Source organism: Hydra viridissima, unplaced genomic scaffold (assembly GCF_058129835.1).
Source record: "Hydra viridissima isolate aposymbiotic clone 2 unplaced genomic scaffold, HvirCarnegie_v1 scaffold_17, whole genome shotgun sequence".
NCBI classification, from domain to species: domain Eukaryota; kingdom Metazoa; phylum Cnidaria; class Hydrozoa; order Anthoathecata; family Hydridae; genus Hydra; species Hydra viridissima.
The window spans coordinates 1,110,176-1,123,270 of NW_028324316.1; the positions used below are offsets into that span (position 1 = coordinate 1,110,176).

General features: G+C 36.0%; 3 protein-coding genes across 4 annotated transcripts in view; 2 read left to right on the top strand and 1 right to left on the bottom strand.

Annotated features, from left to right (window-relative positions):
• LOC149876957 (uncharacterized) overlaps positions 1-13,095 on the bottom strand; it is a 179,264-nt gene that overhangs the window by 40,910 nt on the left and 125,259 nt on the right. The gene's annotated exons all lie outside the window — the stretch shown is intronic.
• On the top strand, positions 272-1,228 carry LOC149876959 (uncharacterized). Its single transcript, XM_090074810.1, has one exon. It carries the CDS (start codon positions 272-274, stop codon positions 1,226-1,228), a length of 957 nt encoding a protein of 318 aa, XP_089930936.1.
• On the top strand, positions 1,808-2,614 carry LOC149876960 (uncharacterized). Its single transcript, XM_090074812.1, has one exon. The coding sequence runs from the start codon at positions 1,808-1,810 to the stop codon at positions 2,612-2,614; it is 807 nt and encodes a 268-aa protein (XP_089930938.1).

Genomic DNA, 13,095 nt, shown 5'->3' on the forward strand with positions numbered 1-13,095 from the left:
ATGGAGGAGATACGAACTAAAGCCAAAAACGGAATCGATGACTTGGCAAAAGAGACACTGATCCAAAAAGGACGAGAAGATGCCATTCAAGCGTTTAACAACTTTTACAAGAAGGGTGAAAAATAATTTCTATTGTATTTTAAAAACCATGCCTTTTTTTAAAATACAAGACCCGAATAAAAGAGATGAAATTGTGAGAGAGATTAATGAGAGGAGAAAGAGGATTTATCAGAACAGCATCAACGACAACATTTCAGATGCAAATTTTCAGATGGATGTGAGCAAGTTGTTTAAACCGCTCATCCAAAGCAACAAAAAGACGCTCAAAAAGATAAAATCCGAGATTAAAAACGAGGTTAAAGACGAGGTGAAAAACGAGCAGGAGAGCATCAAGCCTGAAGAATTTTTAGAATCGTCAAAAGTGGAAGAGCCGTCTATTTTTCCTGAGGACGATCAGTTCATAAAAAGTTTGTTTGATCTGGACACAAGAGCAAAATTTAAAAGAAGCTTTGAGAATAAGTTTGAATTGAGCAAAAGCGATGGTCAATATATGATTGGAAAAATGGGGGTGATGTTTGAAGGCAACGATATGATTGTTGGAGGTGAAAAGTATGAAGGCACAAAAGGTCTTTGGGAGCTGATGACCAATCCAAAAGTTTCAAAGGACGTAACAGCAGAAGATGTGGCTAATTACTCGAAAATTTTAGTCGAGAGTGAAGCCGTAAAGCCGGATGCGAGACACAACAAGCCCAGAGCTTTTGAGATGGAAAAATACAATCAATTCATCATCCCCATTGAAAATCAGCTGAAATCTCAAAGAGATGCCGTTAAAGAGGACTCTATTTCACAACCTACTGCTTATAACCTGCAAATGCTTGATCAAAAGCATGCTGAAGATGAAAAGAGGAGAAGGAAGAAAGAGTGGAAAAAGAAGTACCGTAAAGGTATAGAACTGATTGAAAAAGAGAAAGATACAATGAGCACTGAAAAATATAATGAGTATATGGATCGCATGAAAAAAGCTTATGATAGGAGTAAAAAAGGTTTAGGAGTGGTTGTTCTTCCAAGCGATCCGAATGCGTTGGTGGAAAAGCTTGAATTGAGCGTGGCTGCTTGTCGTGCTGGGAATACGGGATCGAGAAATGAAGCTGTGAGCATTTGCAATGAGCTGTTGAGACAAAAAGTGATTAGCAAAAACCAGTACAAATCAATGATGAAGGTTATCTAAGGGAAAAATTTTTTTCGTGTATTTAAAAAATGATCATTTATAGAAACAGATATGTTAAGAAACACGTTGTTGGAGGAAGCGGAATCATGGATACGTTTCGAAACTTTTTAAAAAGAGCAGCAGCGTCAAGCGCATCAAGAGCAGCGTCAACTTTGGCTCAGAAAATGGCAAAAAGCGAGTTGGGAAGTGAAGCGATCACCGCAGCCAAATCGGCTGGTAAAGAATTGGCTTCTTCAGCGATTGTGACTGCAAAGGATGTGGCTATTGATCAAGGCAAGAAGGCTTTAGAAAAGGTGTATGCCAAGACTGGAACTCCTAAAATTTCTTCGAATTTCCATGGATCCGAAGGATCTAAACCTCAAAAGCTGACTCAAAAAAGCAAAGACATTATTTCAGGGATGGTTGCAGCAACTCCAAAAGCTCAAAACGTCAGCAGCGATTATTCCTCTCTTGGAGGGTCTCTTCATCCGAAAAAGTTGTCCAAGAAAAACGTTATCCGGATCCAAGACCTTGTCAAGATGGGAAGAGGGCTGAAGATTGTCTAATCAGATGAAAAATTTTTTTCTTTGGTATAGAAAAATGGCAGATATTTTAAACATTACAGAAGAGGTCATCGTCGATGAGACCATTGAAAGAAATGAGTTTCACGAATATGAGCCGGTCAGCATTAATTTAAACACTCCCGGTGAGATAAGAATCAACATTGAGCAGCAAGATTTGTTCACGCATCCTTATGAGTCGTACCTTTTGATTGAAGGAAGGTTGACCAAAGCGGACGGAACCTCCTATGCAGATGCAGATGCAGTTGCTCTTGCCAACAATGGTATCATGCACCTGTTCAGTCAGATTTCTTACCAGTTGTCGAATCAGGAGATTGAAATCGTATACAGCCCAGGTCAAGCTAGTACCATGCTGGGTTTCATAAAATATCCTGTAGAGTTTCAAGTGTCAGAAGGAATGAATCAGCTGTGGCAAAGAGACACGACTGCCCTTGCTGATCTTGCAAACAACAGCGGTTTTAACGCAAGACAAGACTACATCATTAAGAAGCCAGCGGATAAAGGCACCTTTTCATTTTGCATTCCTTTGAATCACATCTTTGGCTTTTGCGATGATTACAAAAAGGTTCTTTACGGATTCAAGCACACCATAACCCTTGTAAGAAAAAGCGACACGGATGCCATTTTCAAGAGCGCAGAAACAGCCGCAGGAAAAGTCACCTTGAGCAAACTGTCTTTGTTCATGCCTCATGTCAACCCATCCGTAATGGCAAGCAACAATTTGTACAAGCTTATCGAGTCCAAAGTGGAGGCTCCATTAGTGTTTAAATCTCGACAGTGCGACACCATTGCTGTTCAGTGTCCAATACGTTCAGTTGGAGGTTGAGTGCAAGATCGGCTAGTGAACGACCGAGATACATCATTGTTGGATTCCAGACCAATAAAGACGGCAGTCAAGATTTAAATCCCTCCGTTTTCGATCACTGCAATTTGAAAAACATGTATGTCACCTTAAACAGCGAGAGGTATCCTGCTGTGGATTACGACATTGACTTTAACAACAACAAATTTTCAAGGATCTACAGAGACTCGTGCAAGATTTTCCACAAGATTTTTGGTGTTCACGAAATACTCGCTCAACCCAATTTGACAGCTCAAAATTACAGGTACATATGTCCTCTTTTCTGTTTTGACGTGAGCAAGCAGGCTGAGAGGTTAAAATCAACCGTATTGGACGTGCAAATAAAGGCTGTCTTTAACGCCAACGTTCCTGCAGACACTCAGGCCTTTGCAATCGTTATTTCAGACAAGCTGTTGGCTCTCAAATCTGACGGCAACAAGATGAGCGTCATTTATTAGATTCTTCCAGAATCCCGGAAAATTCTTCGAATTTTTTTTAAAAAAATGGACATTTAATAAAAGGATGAAATTTGATCGATAAAAATGCGATGATGGAGGATGTCAAATCGATCGATCCCAAATACGAAAGACTCCGATCAATTCGAAACCATCCCGTGACTGTCAAAATAACTCATGCAGAAACAGGGGATGTGACCGAATATGGATCTCTTTACAAAGCGATGAAAGAGACGGGACACAAGAACAATTATTTTGAGAAGCGGAACGGAAAAATAGATGAAAAAGGAATTAAGATCGAGATCATTAAATAAAAATGACGTTTCACCCGTTTTTTCTGGAGTGCAGTCGAAGAGAGTCTGATGAGAAAAAGAAAAAGCAGCTCGAGGTTCTTGCGTTCAAGGATGTTGCGTTCAAAGTTCCTGAAACGTACAGCGATAAATAAAGAGACGAGCTTTACGCGATGTTATGGGAAGAAAAAAAAGAGGACGACTTTTCTCGGATGGAGAAGAAAATCAAAGAGCACAACAAGGAATGGTGTCATTTGAACAAGCAAGAAAAGATGAGATCGATCGACAGATGCGTTCTTGAAATGGACTGCGATTGGAAAGAAAAGAAAAAAATATCAGCAAAACTGAAAATGGACATGATGCTCCAAAAATTCGAATGCTTCCCTTTTGCTGAAAGAAAAATTGAATTCGAGTAAGATCATTGACAGCGATTAAAAAAGATGGGTAATAATCAGAGCAAAATTGTTAAAGATGAATTTTCCAAACTCATTGAGAGAAAAAAAAGAGTTGACTGAGGAAAGAAAAAAGTTGACAGAGAGAAGAACAGAGTTGATAGAGTTTAGGGGAAGATTATTCCCGTGGCAAGGAAGACCAAAAAGAGAGTTGCTCGAAATAATAGAAGAACTAGAAGCGATATTAAGTTATTCAGCACATAGATATAATAAAGAAGAAATTAAAAAGTTTATGTATGAGTTGATAGAGAAAAGAAAAAAAAAGTTGGAATATGAGGAAAGAAGTGAAACATGTGAGGAAAGATCTTCAAGAAGAAATTTGGTTAAAATGGAAAAAGAGTTGGCAGAGGAGAGAAAAAATTTGGCAGAGAGAAGAAAAGAGTTGGTGGAAAAAATGAGAGAGTTGAAAAAGGAAGGAGAAAATGAAGTGGATAAACTCATTGAAGAAATCAGACAGCAAAACAAAATGCTTGTAAATATTTTCCATTTCAGTTGCAAGGTTCATAAAAATTTGAAAAGACCGTTGATGAAAGATGAGTTTAAAAATAAATACATACAAGTTCACGAAATGATTCAAAACCTTCGTCATCACAGAATGCAGACGCTCGATAAATTAGTGAAAATTCCTAAGGATCAAATATGCAAAAAAGACGAGTACAAGATTAATAGACTTTTTGGTGGTGGTGGTGAGTATTATATACATAGTTTATTAATAGGCTTGCCAAGAGAATTTTTTAAAGAATATGATGAGGAAGAAGACATGCTTATGAGTGACGAAGACGCTCTACAAGGGATTAGGGCTTTTACTAATCTCACGATTCCACCTTCCGAAAATGAGGAGCGTGAAGATGATTTTTAGATCCTTCAGATCCCTTTTTTAAGATCCTTTGGATCCATGGAAATCATAAATGATTTTTAATTCTCTTCGGAGAATCGAAAGATGTTTGCTGAAAAAAAATTGAATTCGAGTTAGAGAAATGTCAATGGATGTAAAAAAATGAGCAGTTCTTATGATGAAGACGAAGAAGAAATGGAGTTGGAATATATGAGAAGACGGTTTGAAAGAGATTTTTCTGACAATGATGATGAGGCTGAAGAAATGGGAAGAATGTTGGAAAGAGAGTTGGAAGAGTCTGAGGAGTCTTCTTGGAGATTGGGAAGGTTTTGCGCTCCTGCTGCTTGATGTGATCGCTGATTTTTCTTTTAATTCTCTTCGGAGAATCGAAAGATGTTTGCTGAAAAAAAATTGAAATGGTTTAAAAAAATCACGGCATTTAAAAAGATGGAGGTTATTGACGAAACCATTGTATTTGACGAATTGGGCGACAAGCTTATCATGGAATATGTAGAAGAACCACCTGTTGTAAAGAAATCTGTTCCTCCTCCAATAAAATTAAAAAGTTTGCTTGAACTTATTCACTACGTTGGAAAACTTCCAATGGAATATCAGGAATATCGGGAAGCTTTTAATGAAGTAATTCGAAGCATACCAATAGAAAAACTTAGAGAATTTAAATATATGTTCGATTTATCTATTTGCCCTAAAGAAGTTAGAGAACTTGACCGATTAAAGATCTACCAATTGCTGATAGAATTAAAACTGATGAAGAAATAATAATTATAAGAGAACAAAACGAACTTTATAGGCTCTTTGATAATGCAACTTATAATTATAAAAACTCTGGAATAGATTTCATTTTTTATCCTGCTGTTGATAAAGATACTACAAAACGTGAGTCATCACCATATAGAGATTGCGAACATTCTTTTTGCTGGGGTTCATGTACAAGATTTTAAAATCCTTTTTTAATTCTTTTCGAAGAATTGAAAAAATTGAATTAAGAAGAATAAAATATTTCAGTAATAAAAATGCATTACACGAAAAAGGCTTTGAAAGAGTTGCTGAATGAAAATGGTATTAATAAAACATCAAACAATTTGTTGACTTTGACACTGATCGCGCTGGATAACCATTTGATTGATAGAGACGAATTAATGGAAAAGGTGAAAGAAAAAAGACCTGTAGGTAGACCAAGAATACATGCACTAAAAGAAAAGAAACCATTCGATCCTGAATGGAAAAGACTTGTTGGCATTAGAAATCATCCTTTCGCTTATAAAATAACCCATGTGGAAACGGGTGAGGTGACTGAATACAAGTCTCATTACCAATTAAGAAAAGAAACGGGTCACTACTGGAAATACTTTGACAATAAACACGGTTAACAAATAGAAGTGATTGCGCCGTGAAATTTTAATTTCAACAAATTAAAATTTAAAATCTCGGCAAATTGAATTGGCTTTAAGAATTTTTTTCTCTCTATATAAAATGGACAAACTAAATATGAATGCGTTAAAAGAGATGGCCAAAGAGCAAGGTCTCAAAGGCATCTCAAGGCTGAGAAAAGCCGAGCTCATTGCAGCTATTAAAAATCACACCGTTGGATCTGGTCCTTCGACAAGGCCGTTGCCTGCTCCTCGTAGACGAACGACTGAGGCGAGACCGTTGCCTGCACCGAGGCCTGTTTCCAATGACTTGATCTCGTTCGGTCCTGCTCGCTTACAAAATCGTAGATTTTCCATGGATCCGAAGGATCTACAAAATAGGACAACAAGAACTGAATCATCCATCCTTGACACACCTGTTGTCGATTCAACAAACGTCATTGCACCTAGACCGGTTCCTGCTCCGAGATGGATTTCAAGAATTGTGACATCTGTTTCCAACGGTTTCAACCAAGTGCTCTCTGCCATTGATCCCTACGTTCCCGAATCGGTGAAGAATGTAGTGAGCAATGTGAGCAACGAAGTGAAGAGAACGGTAGGATCTCTCAAATCATTAGCTCTCAAAACGATCGCGAGATCAGCAGTTTACAAACCACAAATAAAGTTTGAATTGACTAATCATGCGATAAAACACGTCACTGAACAGTTTTCATACACCCCCTCTGTTCGATATGAAGACCCTGAAGCCTTTTTAAACATGGTTAAAGAGGCTGCCATCAAAGTCATTAAAAAAAACACAAAAACGAACCTTGTTTTAATCTGCGAAATGGTGCGTGTGAATATTGCTACTGGAGAAGAAAATCTTCGCACTGTGGTCTTTCCATCCATATACGAAATTATTCTCGAATCAACAGACAAAAGAGAAAGCTTTGAAACATGGAAACAAAGAATTCTTGAAAACATGTCCAATTACAACAAGGAAGGATCCAATTGGAGAGTCAACAAAATTTTAAGAGTAGAAGTTAACATGATCGATTGGATACCTCTAATCGGTTCTTCCTACATAGAGCTGACTCCCAGTTTAAAAAGTAAAAAGGCGATCATCAACATGAAAAACGATGACAATAAATGCTTTATGTGGAGTGTCACCAGAGCGCTTAACATGAAAGAAAAAAACGGTGAGAGAATTGATGAAGACTTGATTCTAAAATCGGAAGAGCTCAATTGGAACGGAATGGAATTTCCTGTCTCTCTTACTCAAGGTATTAACAAGTTTGAAGCGAACAATCCAGATATTAGCATCAACGTCTTTGGATACGAAGAAAAAGTAATCCATCCTTTACGAATATCCAAATTTTTAGATCGAAAGCATAATGTTGATTTGCTTCTCATTTCAAACAAAGACACTAACCATTACTGTCTCATTAAAAGCTTAGACCGATTGGTTGGTTCTTCATTAACAAAAGGAAAAAGAAAACAACACATTTGCAGAAATTGCATGCAAGCATATGACCAAGAAGAAAAGCTTCAAAAACATCAAGAAGACTGCTATAAACACATCTCGGTTAGAATTGAACTTCCTAAAGAAGGAACAACCGTTCAGTTTAAAAACTACAACATGTCCATGAGAGTTCCGTTTGTGGTTAATGCAGACTTTGAATGCTTCACCAAACCTATCGATGACAGCACTGAATATAATAAAAAAGAGTTGTACACCAAACAATACCAAAAGCATGTTCCAAGCTCGTTCAGCTACTTCATCAAATGCTTCGACGAAACCATTTACAAGGGAAAGCCAGTCATGTACACAGCAGAAAGCGATGAGAATGACGTGGCTCAAAAGTTTATCACCAGGCTTCAAGCAGACCTTACAGAGATTTGTAATAAAAGCGATTTACTTCAACAACAATGGAAAGAAAAGAAACTCAAGACGGATGAGGATAAAAAGAAGTTTAAAGATGCAACCGAATGTCACATTTGCAAAAAGGATCTTAACGGTGACAAAGTGTGGGATCACTGCCATTTGACTGGAAAGTACCGTGGTGCTGCTCACAAACAATGCAACATTGATTATCAAATCCCAAGTTTCATACCCATTTTTTTACACAATTTGTCCGGTTACGACAGTCACTTGTTTATCAAGAAATTAGCTGGAAAAGACGGAAAGCTAACTTGCATACCCAACAATGAAGAAAATTACATCAGCTTCTCGAAAAAAATCAAAGTGAGAGACTATATCGATAAAAAAGGTAAACCTCAAAAAGTGATGAAAGAAATGAGGTTTCTTGACAGCTACAGGTTCTTGCCTTTCGGTTTAGACAAACTTACTAAAAATCTAACCGATGAACAATGCATAAACGTTAGAGAACATTATCCTGAAGATAGGCAGTTCAACTTGATTAGAAAAAAAGGCGTTTACCCTTATGATTGGGTAGACTCCATTGAAAAGTTTTCCGAAACGCAATTGCCACCAAAAGAAGCCTTTTATTCCAGACTAAACGATAAACACATCACTGATGAAGAATACGCACATGCGCAAAACGTTTGGAATGTATTTGGTTGCAAAACGTTTAAAGATTACCACGAGCTGTACAACATCTCAGACGTGCTCATTCAAACAGACGTTATTGAAAATTTTAGAAACGTGTGCATAGAAAGTTATGAACAAGATCCCGCATGGTATTACACCTGTCCTGGACTCGGTATGCAAGCTTGCTATAAAAAGACTGAAGCCAAGGTAGAACTTTTTAGCGATCTTGATATGCTTCGCATGACACAAAAAGGAATACGCGGTGGAATCAATATGATCTCGAACCGACTTGGAAAAGCCAATAACAAATACATGCAAGACTATGACCCTTCACAACCATCAAAATTTCTACAATACCAGGATGCCAATAATTTATACGGATGGGCCATGAGCAAACCTCTTCCCGTTGGTGGATTCAGATGGATGACCGATGAAGAGCTAAAAAATTGGAAATCTATGCCATGCAACCTTGAAGTTGATTTAGATTACCCCGATCACCTTCACGATTTACACAACGACTACCCTTTGGCTCCTGAAAGATTAACCATTGGAAAAGTAGAAAAGCTGGTTCCCAATTTAAACCCAAAAAAGAAATACGTCGTTCATCATGAAAACCTAAAACTTTATGAAAGAATGGGCTTGATCATAACCAAAATTCATCGAGGTTACACCTTCAGAGAAGAACCTTGGATGAAACCATACATCGATTTCAATACCAAAAAAAGAACAGAAACATCCTTCGAATCTGATAAGGGATTTTTCAAACTCATGAACAACTCTGTCTTTGGAAAAACCATGGAAAACATCGAAAATCATGTTGACGTTAGACTCATCACCACAAGAAAAGAAGATTTAAAATTATCCAAAAAACCTCAATTCGAAAGCTTCACCATTTTTGATGAAAACTTAATCGCGGTTCACATGAAGAGAAAAAAATTAGTTTACAACAAATCTGTCTACTTGGGAATGAGCATCCTAGACATCAGCAAAATTTTAATGTTTCAGCACCACTATGACTACATGAAACCTAAATACGGTGATCGCTTAAAATTACTCATGACTGACACTGACTCGCTCTTTTACGAAATACAAACGGAAGATTTCTACAAAGACATTGCTGATGATGTGCTTGAAAAATTTGACACGAGCGAATTTCCTAAAGACCATCCTGCCATTCAAAACTTTGGCTTTGAAGTAGGGTTTAAAAATAAAAAGGTTATCGGCAAGTTCAAAGACGAAGCCGGTGGGAAGCAAATCACAGAGTTTGTTGGTCTTCGACCCAAGCTCTACTCTTACACCATACATAAAGAAGAACACAAAAAATGCAAAGGCGTCAAAAATAATGTCGTTAAAAATCACATCAAACATCAACATTATAAAAAATGCTTAACGGATAAAAAAAGAACATCTTGCCACCATGAACGTTATCCGATCTCATCTTCATGAAAATTACACAGAAGAAATTAAGAAAGTCGCACTCAGCGCTAACGATGACAAGAGGATACTATTCAATGATCACACTCACGGAACATTTGCCATCGGACACTACAAAACACGGTAAGAAATTTTTTTGATTCAAAAGGCTTAGAGAAAAAAAAAACAAATATACAAATAACATCATTATTTTTATATTTATTACAACATAATAACATTCAACAACCGCCATCTTGGAAATGGGTCAATGAGCCAGAACACGATTGATTATCATGATGATGACAACGATCACATCCTTAAGTATGGGAAGGGGTCAATGAGCCAGAACCCGCATTTTATATCTACTAACGTCCATAGAGACTTTCAGTTTGTAAATGGATATTAGCCTTGCGCAAATCAATAATTACTAGATTTTTACCTACTCTTCCACACACTCTAAATTTCTCATCACACACATCTGCATCTCTTGTACATACCTCAAGAAAATCACTGACTTCTCTCAAATCCAGAAAAGGTTGCATTTTGTTATCTTTGTTTCGCTGATTAAGAGCCGTAAAAGAAATATATTGTTTGGGTAGTCAAAATGGTCAGAAATCCACTAAGATGAGTGCATCAGGAACATTAATTCCATCAATCTCAGGAGTCACAACCACTAATCCAGTTCATTGATAAACCTTTCCTTCAAATATTTCTGTCTTTGAGAGTTTGAACATTAAAGTTGGTTTTTGGACTTGGCAAAACTAAAGCAAACACGAAAATCGTAATGGGGAGGAATACATTTAATAGCTCGCTCAGAGCTTTTTTTTTTGATGGTGGACTTCTCGAAGATACATAGCAGACATTTTAGAAACATTGGCGGAACATTTTGCACTGTATCGATAAAGATACTTAAGCAAAACTATTTACAAAAAAAGTAACAAAGAAATATTTTTTATCGAAAATATGTATTTTTTTCAAGTCCAAACCGTGCCATAGTGCCAACTGACTCTTGAGAATTGAATAACCAACACATCATGTCTAAAAAAACAGTGGACAATGAAGTATCAAAATAAAAAAGTATGGTGAGTATTGAACCAAATCAGAAGATTAGAACAAATTTTTACCGAAGTTTCAAAGTTTTTTAGTTAACTGAAGTAAACTTAAAAACCTTGAAACAAAAAGGTTGTTCATTACAAAAGATTACAAAGTTCTGTAAATTATGTTTGGTAACAATAGAATACAGGCAGCTAAATAGTAAAGCATAGGATTGATAATTGAAAAGGTTTTCAATTAAAGTTTTGCCCCAATATTGTTGATGGTTCGTTCGGAGATGAAGCGACTCACAACCACTAAGAAAACTCTTGAAATACTACCAACTCCTCAAATAGTCTAATAGAGAATTTCAAAAATCATTCAGCAGATCTGGTCACTAATTAAACCAAACGCACAAAAATAAATTGTGACTTGTGATATGGAGACTATCAAGATTATGAGCGGATTTCATGCATATTGATGCAGTTACCATGAGCCAAGTGCAACAGTTTTAACAACTTTAGGTGACACATAAAGTTGTTAAAATTTTAGGTTTGTGAAAAGTTCAAAAGCAATTTATTTCAACGGACAAAAATAAAAAGAATTCAAAATTGTAATTAAGGAATCGTCGGATGTAAAATCGCGAGGTTAGAATTATTTTGTTCTATCTCCAACTTTAAACGTTGGGAGAAAATTTTTGATTTTTTTTTAAAGTAAAAATTATTTAAAGTTTTAGCTTTTATTTTTAAAGAAATAATAACTTATGCTTTAAATGATTTATGTTTAAACAAATTATTTAGAAAAAATTTATAAAACAATGCGTATTTTAAAAGTTATAATTACTAGCTAAAATTAATAACTCATTTTCTCCCAACTTTTAAAATTGGAAATAGAACAAAATAATTCTAACCTCGCGAAATACTATCACTCAATCAATGTGGAGATCTCGGGTCAGTCGATTATTACTATGCCCACTTGTAGTGATAGTTTGATTATCTGCGCATTTAAAACAAAGTGTTATAGTTAATGAAATCTCAAACAAAATATTTATCATCTATTTAAAAATTTCTCTCGGCTGCTATGGTATTATTTGTTGGATAAATTTAGTAAGAAAATTCTCTTGTGGCTAGCAATATGTAGCTGCGGTTTGAAATCTCGACCTTTCGTCACATCAGCAAATTTAAACTCGAATGTTTGCATCAAGGAATGCTTGCAAGCATGACTTTGCCATTTTGTTAAAGTCATAATGTTCCCTATTGGCTCTGGCCTGACCTTGCTTCTTGTCATTATTCTAAAAAGACCATAGAGCGGTGCAATTCAAGAGAAATCAAACTCATGCCAAAAGGCTTAAACCCACCACACTGCCCACAGTTCCGTCAAATTGAAAAGTTTAGGGGAATCGGTAAAAGATGTTTGTGTTAGAAGAGCAAAACAAAAAATATAGCTAAAGATTTGATTAAAGAGCAGACATAAATAGGGTAAAAAGTTGCCAAAAGACATTGCGCAAATTATGATGTCGTCAAATGGCGTTAGCTTTCTCTTATTTATTCGAAATAATGAAAAATCTTAAAATAAAAATTTTTTTTATTGTCTTTAAGTTCCTCAGATTAAAATAAATATTGAAGTTTTTCCATTTATTATTTTCTTTTCTTTTTTTTTTAACTTTTTATCGTTCCGAATCTATCGATCGCATGCTCTACTTATCGCATGCTCTACTTGGACTGATACACTGTAAGTGTATCAGTCCAAAATGAGTAAAAAATTGTATAATCGGAAAAATATATCAAAGCTTTTCATCACAATCCAACCTACTCTCATTCAAAGTTGCAAAATTGTCAAAGTTGTCACTAAATCTTAAGCTGGAGACATATTGTATTTAAAATTGTATTTGTAATTTGTGTTTTTGAATTTGTATTTGTAATTTATATAAGTTTTATCTAAAATTGTATTTGTAATTTGTGTAAATTGTATTTACATCAAAGAGTAAAAATTTTGTTAAAAGACATTAGATTAACAAAAACGCAATCACGAAGCCTTAAGTTTAAAGTGCGTACGATCATCTTAACTA